Genomic DNA, 12,544 nt, shown 5'->3' on the forward strand with positions numbered 1-12,544 from the left:
ACTTAGGCAGCTGGATGCAGAAGTCTGCAGTTCAGGGGCTGCTTTTTGGGTAGGAGATAACAATTTCAGGGTCATCTACATATAGATGACATAAAATCACCTTTGAAGGTCAATGGTTTGGACCCTTTTTTCTTTTCTAATGTAATCATAAAGGCTATACATTTTGGGAACTCCCTAGTGGTCTAGTGGTTAGGACTTGGTGCTTTCACAAAAAAAAAAGAAGAAAAAAAGGCTATACATTTCCCTCTAGGCACTGCTTTTGCTGTATCCCACAAATTTTGATATGCTGTATTTTAATTGTCATTCACTTCAAAATATGTTTAAATTTCTCTGATGATGATTTGTTCTTTGATACCTGGTTTTCTTATAAGCGTGTTGTATAATTTCCAAATAGTTGAGAGTCATCTACATATGGATGTAAGGTTAAATTACCTGAATATGTACCTGAAAGAAAAGGAGTGCCCACTCATTCATTCATTCAACATCATATCTTGAATGTCTTTTTTTGTGAAAAGCTTTATTCTAAGCACTGGAGAAATACCAGATAAGCAAGATAGTAGGATAAATGAATAAATAATCAAGGTATTATACCATCAAATGGTTATAAATGCCATGAAGAAAATTAAAGTGATAGAGACTGATAGTTGTGGGTAAGAGAGTGTTTTATTAGATTGTATGCTTATGAAAGGTCTCCATTACAGGTAAACATTTGATCTATTACCTGAATGAAGAGAAGCAGCCAGCCCATTGTAGAGTGGGTGGCAGAGCATTCTAGGCAGTGGGAATAGCTGGTACAAAGGTCCTAACGTATATATAAATATAACATGTTAAAGTTACAGAAAGAAGGAAGATGGTGAAGGTATTAGAATTGAGATTGGAGAGGTATGTAGGGGTCAGATCTTGAAGGATCTCATAGGCATAGTAAGGAGTTTGATTTATTCCAAGTGAAATATAAAACCATCAGAGCATTTTCCTCAAGGGAGTGACAAGGTCTGATTTGTTTCTTTTTTTAAATCATATCAATAGTTCTACAGAGAAAAGATTGTAGGGTGCAGCAGTGGAAGTCAGAGGTGAATGTAAAATCAGCTGGTGCTTGCTTTACCATAAGTAAACCCAGGGAGTGGAAGCTTTGAAGGCAAAAAATATAACTATAAGAGTGCTCTTGGTTGAAGGACATTCTTATGAATATGTTTTTGTAAAAACTAAGGCAGAGTGAAATAAAAGGCCTTGGGAAATGACTGCTTGCATGAGGTTTCTATTACTTCTTTGGCACAAAGAAAGCAATTTGGAATAACATTTTTATAGGCTATGATTAGAGATACTCAGAACTAAACTTCTAATACTTCTATTTCCTCACCCCTGGCCACCTCTGATCATGGTTAAATATGGAAAAACTACAGGCTTATTTTTTTCTCTTTCCCACTACGGAGAATCTGGTAGTGTTTGGGAAGATGTACACGTATGGGGCCTATTTCCTTTTTTGTTTTAAATAAATAAATTTATTTATTTTTGGTTGCGTTGGGTCTTCGTTACTGCACAGGGTCTTTCTCTAGTTGTGGTGAGCGGGGGCTACTCTTCATTGTGGTGTGCGGGCTTCTCACTGTGGTGGCTTCTCTGTTGCAGAGCATGGGCTCTAGGCACGTGGGCTTCAGGAGCTGTGACACGTGGGCTCGGTAGTTGTGGCTCTAGAGCACAGGTTTAGTAGTTGTAGCACACGGGCTTAGTTGCTCCACACCATGTGGGATCTTCCCGGATCAGGGCTCGAACCTGTGTCCCCTGCATTGGCAGGTGGATTCTCAACCACTGCACTGCCAGGTAAGTCCAGGCCTATTTACTATTTATTGAATATTTAAGTATTAAGCAGGAAGAAGTTAAGACAGCTGGCCTGTCATCAGTTTCTCTCCTACTACTGGGAGTGGAGAGGTCAACATACGCCTAGACAAAGAAAGAAAGTAGATGACCCAGTATTGTAAACATGACAATAACTGAACCTCTTGGAAGATACATGGTTATTTGCTAAGAGGAGCGTCCTTGTTCATGGAATGCTCTTTACACGATATCCCTACTTCTTTAGGATTGCTTATGGTGAATCTATGAATTTAAGGAACATGGCTTCCTGAAAAATGTTACAAAACCATTCAGCTATATGCCCATAAAATGGAAATGTTTCATTACAGAGAGCTTATGTCTTACATGGGAAGAAAGGACCTGGGAGCTCCTCTCAGTTTCTCAGACCTCCCCCTGCTTTGCCTGTTCCTGTTGATTGATTATATTCCTGAAATTATTCATAAAGCTTGATACTGGAAGAGATCTTAGATTTGCATGAGTCTGATTTGACAATATGATCCTTCATATTACACACACACACATATTCAGCTACTGGATTCATTTATCTTTGAAACATGCCTGTTGAGTTCCCACCTGTAGGTGACATCAAACACTGATATTTTGAGACAGAAGAGCAGAAAAGTTAAAACAATAAGCAAACATTCTGGGGACAGAAAGGAGCCCTAGAAGAGGAGTCAGGATTACTGAGCTCTCATCTTTAATGTTATCTAGCTGTGTGACTTGGGCTTAGTTTTCCTATTTATAAATTGAAAGGGTTGTGTAATATGATTTCAGAAACCACCTCTGGTTCTAAAAATTTGGGAATCCAAAACAGAAAGTACGAAAAACAATTTCATTGTATGAGAAAAACCAAGAAATGAGGGACTTCCCTGGTGGTGCAGTGGTTAAGAATCCGCCTACCAATGCAGGGCACACGGGTTCGAGCCCTGGTCCGGGAAGATCCCACATGCCACAGAGCAACTAAGCCCCTGTGCCACAGCTACTGAGTATGCGAACCACAACTACTGAAGCCCGCGCACCTCGGGCATGTGCTCCACAGCAAGAGAAGCCACCGCAATGAGAAGCCTGTGCACCACAACAAAGAGTAGCCCCTGCTCGCCGCAACTAGAGAAAGCCCACGCACACAACAAAGACCCAACACAGCCAAAAGTAAATTAATTAATTAATTAATTAATTAATTAAAACAAACAAAAAAACAACCAAGAAATGAGAAATAACACTGGGATCAAGCCTCCCTCTGGTGGTCACCGCGTTCAAAAGCCTGCCCTCATTCAACCATATCCTCAGGGCCTTTGTATTCTATTCTTGCCTCTCAGATCCAATATGTACCCCTCCAATCCACTTTATTCTCCTGTCATTTTGTACTTCTATTATGACAGAGATAGCCTTGTTTTAGAGTTATTTTATTTTATTTTTTTGCGGTATGCGGGCCTCTCACTGTTGTGGCCTCTCCCGTTGCGGAGCACAGGCTCTGGACGCGCAGGCTCAGCGGCCATGGCTCACGGGCCTAGCAGCTCCGCGGCATGTGGGATCCTCCTGGACCGGGGCACGAACCCGTCTCCCCTGCATTGGCAGGTGGACTCTCAACCACTGCGCCACCAGGGAAGCCCTAGAGTTATTTTTATCTCTCCATTAGATTCTAGTTTCTAGAGGACAAGGAATGTGTTTTAATTATCTTTGTTTCTCCTATTGTGTTTATGTGTTTTACCCAGAGCAAGTTTTTGGTGACTATTTCTCGAACTGAATATATGCCCAGGAGAGCGAAAAAACGGAAGAATTTTATGTAGTGACACTTTGCTTACTATAGGCACTTTGCTTACTCAAGTTCTCAGTAGAGCTATGTTTTTGGTTTTTTGTTTGTTTGTTTGTTTTTATTGCATTCTGGCGAGGTAGAGAGGAGGAGAAAGAATCTCAGTGAGCAATAGTAGCAAATGAGATGCTGTAAGGTGGGGGGGACTTGAAAAGGACCACAGTTAAAGTTTTGAATCTAATGTTAGCTATAAGAATGCATTAATGAATAATTTAAAAATCTGGGCAACACCAATGTATTCAGTAGGAAAGGATTAAAGGATTTAAAAATTCTAGAAAGTGCTTTTCTGCTGAGGCAGCAGTGGTTTGGATGTGAGCTACCTCTTCTGCATGTTAAGCACGACCTCTTTGTCCCCTGCAGCACAGTTGTAGAAATAGGTGGAAGCTTCTTCAGGAAGCCCATGAAGGGAGCTGCTGCTTTTAAGGAACACACTTTTCCTAAGAACACTTTCTCCCAAATCTCTTTTTCCACTTAATAGGTGGTGGAGGGAGTAGAGGTTTGGGGGGGTTGGTGAAGGAAAGGAAGGAAGATAAATTGGGCATCTTGGTGGATGGAGAAGAGAGACAAAGGAGATCACTGAGGTCCAAGGGGCATAATAGTCTAGAGAAATTTGGTAGAGAGAGACCAGGGTTTTCTGTGATGCTGAATGCAGGGGGTGGTGGTGTTTTTATTAACTAAGGTGTTCTGTCTTACAGCTCAGAAAGAGAATGTGAGCAGGGACAGCTCCAATTCTATGAGATGAAGCCAAAAATGACATTCCTTAAAGCCTTGGCAACAAAATATGGTTTAATGTCAGCTTCATCTGGACAGATTTATAAAAAACACAGATTCTGGGATGAAAAACAAGTGAAAGATTTGAAATCACTCTTTATAGGGGAAGAATGTGAATGGCCAACAAACACATGTAAAATTGTTTAACCTCACCAGGGATCAAGGAAATGCAAATCAAACCACTTTTTGTTCAGCATGCTGGCAAAATTTTAAAAGATGCATGATATTAAATGTGTGGGGAAATGATTATTCTTTTACACTCTTAGTGGGTATATAAATTAGTAATGCTCTTTTTGGACATTGCAATCTGGTGCTATCTATTACATTTTAAAATGTACATACTCTTTAACCCAGAATTCCCATTTCTCAGTATTCACCCTAGAGTAATTCTCACACATGTTCACAAAGATGTAGGTATAATGAATTTCTACCCGAGGTTTTTTTTTTTTTTTTTTTTTGGGGGGAGCTCTTTTATCATGGAAAATTTCAAACATGCAAAGTAAACAGTGTAGTATAATGAGCCCCCATGCACTTATCACCCATCTAAAGATGTTATTAATAGCTTTAAATAGTAAATAGTCTACATGCCAAGTCATGGGAGAAAATTAAATAAAAAGTAGTACATCCATACTTTGAATTTTGAATGCTTTGCAGTAGTATGAAAAAGGTGGAAAGAGCTTTATATAACTTTCTAAATGGGTTCCAACATATAGCTAAGTAAAAAAAACTGAGTTGCCAAATAATGCACGTAGTATGATACTGGTAGGTTGAAGAGGTTCAGAGCACACGCTCAGGAGCCAGCCCTACCACTTAAGAAGTGTGTGACTTGGGCAAGTTACCTGTTCTCTTTCTGCTTCAGTTTCCTCATCTGTAAAGTAAGGATGCATGAAAATAATAGTATCTACCTCATAGGGTAATTGTGAGAATGTTTGGCATGCATTAAGTAGTGGACGTTCTTATTTGTGCAAAAAATTGATCAAAAGAAGGTAAAAGTCTATATTTTATATATACAAATATTTATGTAAAAGCATAGGAAAGATTCTGAAATTATTCACACTTAACTGGTATTAGTGATTTTATCTTGGGGGTATGGGAATTGAGAAGACGGTCAAGGAGGCTGTTTTATGTATATCACTTGACCCTTTTACTATGAGAAGACATTCCTATTACTCGTATAATGCTTGGACAAATTAAACAATTCCCAGGCTCTATCTTTGGAGATAAATAGTGATTTAAATATTTCCTACTTGGAAGTATATTGCAGTATATAGATGGGCAAAAGCAAAGAGCAGGAATAAATGGAAGATATAAGACTCACTGCAGCAAAATTGCAGAAGCAGTTGATATGGAAATTAGTCCATCTAGTCTCATTATAAACTAGACTGAAGTGGACGGTGAAAGGGATCTGAGGAGTGGATCTGAAGAGCAGATAAGCATACATTTGGAGATATTATTAATGTAAATGTAGTTAGCGGGACTTACTAATATTTTGCATTTATTCATCATCTGTGGCTAGAATAGTTCTTATCCCTCACAAGGAAAGATTGGAGATTAAATAAGAATATGCCTGTGTAAAATATGGTAATTGTCCACATATACCCAACACCCATAGAAGAATATGCTTATTCTGTAAACTTGTACATAATTCTTATGATTCTTTTTAATTAATTCTTTTGTTTTCCACATTCTGAGTTCAAAAATACATTAACCTTAAAATATTTTAAATAGAAACACATTAACTTGGGCAAACTAAATCAACCTGGCAACAGGTAGTGTCCTTTGTGGATCTACCAGATGAGAAGTTAAGTTACAAATTTAGGAATTAAAACTAGCTGTTTTGACTTATTATTATCATCTAGAAGGACTTCAATTAATTTATACTTGAAACCTCCTGAAGGCAGGCACCTCGTTTTTAAGTTTTCATTTCCCATTTTCTAAAACAGCACCAGACACCTAACAGCTGCTTTTTAAACAGGTGTTTATTGAATGAAGAAAGGAGTGAATGAATGGTGAGTAAAGGAAGGTTTCATCACTTCTCTTGAAATTCTCTGGAGATTCCTGCCTTGGTGACTGTACCTCTTTGTAGTTCAAGAAATAGTGGACTACTTATTTAGGATATATGAAATTGCGTGTGTGTGTTCAGAAAGGTCACTTGATTATTTTCCCACTACTAATTTTACAAAGAGCTTTAAGAAGTTGGGTAAGCATCATGCATCCCTTTCTAAATCATATTATAGTTCTTCATGTCTTATCTCAGACTGTGGACACCTTGAGGGCAGGGATTATTATTCTTTGAATCACTCCGTACAATTGCCCATGACATGCCATGACAGTGGCTACTTGATAAATATTATTGAATTAATGAATGAATAAATGCTGATAATTTTTGTAACTTTGATTTAGAGAATTTCTCATATTCTGTTCTCATATTGTGTCTTCCTCTTCCAGCTGTACCTTCTATTGCAACTGGTCTCACAGCTGTATCGTAGAAAATTCCTGATTCTCTTTGCCCTGAGGCCATCAGGGCAGGTGAGGATGGTGTAGTCCCACTGCTGTTGCTTCTCTCACAATGTTTGCTCTCTCACTAAGACCTAATTAAACTGTGATGCCCCTACATTCCTCTGGGGACTCAGCCTAGGGTGACTTTTCCAGGCTTCTAATCTCTTAAATTGCCTGTGCGTCAAAATTCTCCCCGTGGCCATTATTGGTAACACCTTGAAATAAGTGAAAGTTATGCCAGAGAGGGAGTACACTTGCATGGAAAAGCCCTTGCCTTTGGACTTGTAGCAAAACAGCTCTTAATACGGAAGAAACAAAATCTTTTCTGCTTTGCGAACCAGTGAAAATCTAATAAAAGCGTGTCTCCCCAGAGCACTTTACATCATTAGCATCCTGGCTTCACACTTCTCTTTAACAAATAACTTATTTTAAAAGTTTCTCCAGGGAGAAGACAAGGAGCCAAAAATATCTTGGAAGAAAACTCTACCTAGCAACCTGATAAGGCTGTTTCATACAGTTTCTGAAATTTAACCTCATGCAGCAAAGTGTTTGTGGCTTTTTTAGTTTCTGATTTTGGTATGTACAGAAACTTCTTCATGGTTAAGCAAGCAGGGAAAAAGAGTAGTGCCTTACATGTGAGTAGCACTTTATGGCTTTCATGATATAAAGCATTCATTATAATTGCTACTACCATAATTGATCACCTACTACAGGACATTGTGCTAACCATTCTACATATGTACAGAGAACTTAATCTTTGCCACAGTCCTATGTGGTAAAGAAGTATTACAAATCCTATTTTACTAATGAAGAAACTGAGGTTTAGAGGAGTTATGTAATTTGCCCAAAGTCATATAGTTAGTAAGTGGCTGAACCTGGATTTGTTTGACCTTAAAACCTACAAACTTATTTCACTTGGAGAGAACCTTAAAAAGTTTTACGTGAACAGCTCTTTTCCTTTTATATGTATCACTGTCCCAATGTCTATGTCTGTCTCCAGCATTTTCCTCCCTTCTTTCCCTTCTCAAGAAAAGCCAACCTCACAACATATCCTTCTTTCCCTCCTGCTACATGTGCTCCGAATTCCTGGTACCATCTTGCTCCACAACTCCAGCGAGCACTGTCCACAAGGTGCTTTCTGCGGGTGGCACCTCCTGAAGCAAGACTTCAGCATGCCATGTGAATGCTGCCCCCTGGGGTTGTGTGACTGCCAGCTCTGTGGATTTCCTCCCTCTCACCTTATCAAGAACTTCAGTCTTGCATCTCCCCTCCATCATCAATCTCTCTCACATGCTCCTAGATTATTCGAATCAGCATAAAAACATAGCCACTATCCTCTACCTTAAAGACAAACAAAACCCAAGAAACAACACCAACAATCACCCTTGACCTTATATTCCTCTTTCACCTGCTTTATCAACAGCAATCAATATTTAAAAAAAAATTTGCTTATCTATTTATTTGGCTGCGCCTGGTCTTTAGTTGCAGCTTGCAAGCTCTTGGTTGCGGCGTGCGGAATCTGGTGGAAGTCCTAGCAGCAGTCAATATTTACCATTCCGAAACATTCTCCTTTCCTGAGTTCTATGCCATCACTCTTTCCTTGTCTTCCTATTTCTCTACCCACTCCTTTCCTCTCTCACTATATACTTTCCTTTATCCAGTCTCTAAATACAAAATGTCTTCAAGCTTTTTATGAGGCTCTTCTTCTTCTTTCTATATTCTCTTAAGTCTTCTCATCTGTTCTTGTGATTTAAAATACTCCCAAGTGCATATCTTTACCCCAGATCTTGCCTCTGAGTTCTAGTCTTACACCCAATGTTCTCCTTTATAGCTCCCCTTGAATATCTTACAAGCATGTCAAACTTAACGCTTCCCAAACCAAACTATAGTTTTCTTGCTCCTTCCCATCTTCATCTCAGAAAATGGCATTATCCTCACACAGTTGCTTAGGCCAGAATCTTGCAAAATATCTTTGATTCCTACCTTTCCCTTATCCCTGCATTGAATCCATCATCAAGTCCTGTCTATTGTATCTCCAAAATACATATCAAATCAGTTTACCTTGTCTGCTGACCCTCCCTAGTCAAAGCCTCCACACCATCTCTCTTTGGATGCTTTAATAGTCACGAGCTGTTCCTATTTCTTCTTTTGTTCCCCGCCCCCAATCCATTCCTGTAGCATCCAGATTTTTGCAAAATGTAAATTGGATCACAATGCTCTCTTGCTTAAAACATTTTAGTGAGGTCCATTGTGCTTCACATAAGGGCCATACAGAAGGCCCTATATGGTCTGGCCCATGCCTACCTCTCCAACTTCATTGCAACCACTGTGCTCTAAGTGTCCTCTTTCAGTTCACTAGACAGATCAGACTTTCCTACCTTTAAGCCTCTGAATATGCTATTCTCTGTCCTTAAAAGCCTTCCCTGCCCCCAACCTGGCTGCCTCCACCTTATCCTTCAGCTGGCCCCCAAGATTCTTCTTGTCAAGGTCACCAATTACCTCCACGTTGCTAACAGTGATACTGAAATATGTAGCATCTCCTCTTTCTGTTTGTGCAGTAATTTCCAGTTTCCCTACTTGATCTTGAGTTCCTTGAAATCAGGGATTGTATCTGCCATATGTCTTCATTTCCCTGCTGTCTAACATAATGGTTGGCTTATAGTAGGTATTTAATAAATGCTTATAAATGAATGAAGGTGGAAGTTCAGACCTCTTGGGAAAGATTGCTGCAGTAGTAACCCCCAACTCCCACTAGTGTAGTGAACAGAAACTAGAAAGAATATTAAGAGACAGGGATTCAAGTCTTGGCACTGGCAATAATTATCAAATTCTTCTGACCTAAGTTAACTCATCTGCATCATCTACACTAAATTTTTGATATCTCCTGCTCTTAAGATTAAAATTTTTAATTGCTAAAGCTGTATTTCTGAGTCCTCTACCCATGAATCCCTTCTTGTGAGTTGCAGAAAATCAGTAAATGAGACTTAATTTTAAAAAAATTTTAAAAACAATTTATTTTTAAAATTTATTTATTTTTTGCTGCATTCGGTCTTTGTTGCCGTGCACAGGCTTTCCCTAGTTGTGGCGAGCGGGGGATACTCTTCATTGAGGTGCATGGGCTTCTCACTGGGGTGGCTTCTCTTCTTGAAGTGCATGGGCTCTAGGACTGCGGGCTTCAGTAGTTGTGGCACACGGGCTCAGTACTTGTGGCTTGTGGGCTCTAGGGTGCAGGCTCAGTAGTTGTGGTGTATGGGCTTAGTTGCTCCTTGGCACGTGGGATCTTCCTGGACCAGGGATCAAACCCGTGTCCCCTGCATTGGCAGGCAGATTCTTAACCACTGTACCACTAGGGAAGCCCTTTAAAAAACTTTAAAAAAGCTTTTAATTACGAAAAATTTCAGACCTAACAGAAGTAGGGAATAGTATAAATACCCAGGTAACCATCAGTGGCTTAAGCAATAATCCACTCATGGCTAATCTTGCTTTATTTCTAGCTCTATCCACTCCTCCCTCCCCTTATTTTGAAACAAATCCTGGACATGGTATGATTTCCTCTGTAAATATTTCAGAATGTATGAGATATAATTACTAACTGCTAGCTGGCACTCCTTCTGTTCCTCAGTGACTTAAAAAGTGTTGTGTTCATTGCACAGCATGTTGCTCTTCTCAGAAACCAGATAAATAGCATAATGATTTTATTTGATGACTTACCCAAACTGTAAACTCTCTGAGGGGTAGGGGTAAGGGAGGGTGGATATTATGGCATCTAGCTCAGTGCCTTGCAATCAATCAACAGAGGTGGAAAGAAAAACAGAAACACAAGCAATGTGTTTTAGGTTTTTTAATACACTGGTATCCACATGAGTCTAGGGCCTTGTCTTACCTCTTTGCTTCTGTTCCCTTCCTGAATTCATTGCTCTACAGGAAAATTTTAAATTGTATTAAATCAGCCAAAGAACGGGGACTTGAGGGCAGAGTAAATTCTTCCTCCTCAGGAACCAAAAACATTAAAAAACAAAAATCAAATGATTTCAGCTTGAGAAGACTTTTCCTAGAGGGACTCCGAGGGCGGGGCTGCGCGGAGGCACCGCCCCTCCCCTCCCCTCCCCTCCCCGCCTCCGCCAGTTCTCGGCTCTCCTCCCCGCCCACCCCGCCCCCGCCCTCCTGCTCTTCTTCCCGGCAGCCCTAGCGCTCGCCTCGGCGCTCCTCAAGATGGCGGCCGACAGTGAGGTGAGGTGTTTGCTCCCTCCCTGTCCCTATCTCTGTTTAAGTTTGCTCCTCCGCGTCAGCGCCCCGGAGCTCAATCTCTTTTTTTCCTTTCACTTCCCGCAGCCCGAGTCCGAGGTATTTGAGATCACGGACTTCACCACTGCCTCGGAATGGGAAAGGTGAGTGAGTCGTTATCATTGGTTACCACCACTTTGGGCCCAGGCGTCTCCCCCCGCCACTCCCCCAGCATAGACTCCCCCAACCCAGACGCCACTTCTGCGGGAAAAGTAAGACCCGTGGGTGTCCAGGGCTCCGCCTCCTCCCTGCTGTGGTCGGCCGCAAGCCTCTTCTGCGTCTCGCGTCTGACTAGCCCCGGCCCGCCCACATCAGCCAAACCCCGGAGGAGTTTAGTTTTCTCCGCTCTCCGGCCACTCTCCTTAGACCTTTGGTTCTCTCGTTGCTGCCCACCCGCAGAAACAGTTCCCAGGCTACCGCTTCCGTTCCTGCGTTCCTTTCCGTGTACGTCATTTTGTTATAGTGAGCAATAAACTTCGCAGGTGCTTTTTTCTTTCTTTCTTTTTTTCTTTCCGTGTACGTCCTTTTCAGGAGCAGGCCTTTCTTCAGAGTCCTGGTGGTTGTCCGTCTGCCACTCCCACCAGCTCCATCTTGTCTTTTAGAATAACCTTTTGAAATAGTCCGCGTCTGGCTTGGGAACGCTTTGATTCAGGTTGTTCCATTTCAGTGGGTAATGTGCCCAGGCTTCCGGTGCCATCAAACTCCCAGTTGAAACAGCTACGTGAAACTGTAGGATCGCTGGAATTAGTTGAAGGCCAAGTGTGGGGAGGAGTGATAGCTTGGATCCAGGTGTTATCAGTTTGATGTCCCAGAGGCCCTTCAGGTTTTCTGAGTGTTGGGGTGAGTAGTTAGCTTGTTGGAACATTTTGTAATCTTTCTGGTTGCGAGAGGAAGTCCATCTGGATGTGAATGTCATGTCATTAAACGGCGTAGAAGAGATCCCTGCTGGGATACTTGTTTGACCTGTGGTCCCTTCCCCCGCCCCCCCAAAAAGTCCGTAAGAGACAAGCACAGTGGCAAGGCTTTATTGAGCGGGTACTGTGTGTTCAGAACTATACTAACAGAGAAGAACAAAGCCAAAACAAAACCCTTGATCCATGTGTTAAAAAAAGCAAAACAGCAAATAGTTAAATTAGTTTAAGGATGCTATTGCTGTGGATTATAATTGTTGGAGATATTTTCATAGAAAAGATAGGAAATGTGCTGGGCCTGGAAAGTGGAAAGTAATTGGTTAAATACGAGAAGGTCCCGACGTGAACAGAGACAGGTGAAAACCTTTGGGATTTAATGAAATGTCTTTACTGGAGTGAAGGCTGTTTGTTGAAGGGAAGT

General features: G+C 41.0%; 1 protein-coding gene across 1 annotated transcript in view; it reads left to right on the forward strand.

Annotated features, from left to right (window-relative positions):
- Positions 1-11,076: 11,076 nt before the first annotated feature.
- The window catches only part of RAB3GAP1 (RAB3 GTPase activating protein catalytic subunit 1), a 128,234-nt gene continuing 126,766 nt past the window's right edge, over positions 11,077-12,544 (forward strand). The window contains exons 1-2 of the mRNA XM_082631347.1: positions 11,077-11,158; positions 11,261-11,316. Coding sequence (XP_082487473.1) covers positions 11,141-11,158; positions 11,261-11,316 — 74 coding nt within the window. The 5' untranslated portion in view covers positions 11,077-11,140. The remainder of the gene's footprint in view (positions 11,159-11,260; positions 11,317-12,544) is intronic.

The sequence above is a fragment of the Mesoplodon mirus genome (genome assembly GCF_964341445.2).
Source record: "Mesoplodon mirus genome assembly, chromosome: 8".
In the NCBI taxonomy this organism is placed as follows: domain Eukaryota; kingdom Metazoa; phylum Chordata; class Mammalia; order Artiodactyla; family Ziphiidae; genus Mesoplodon; species Mesoplodon mirus.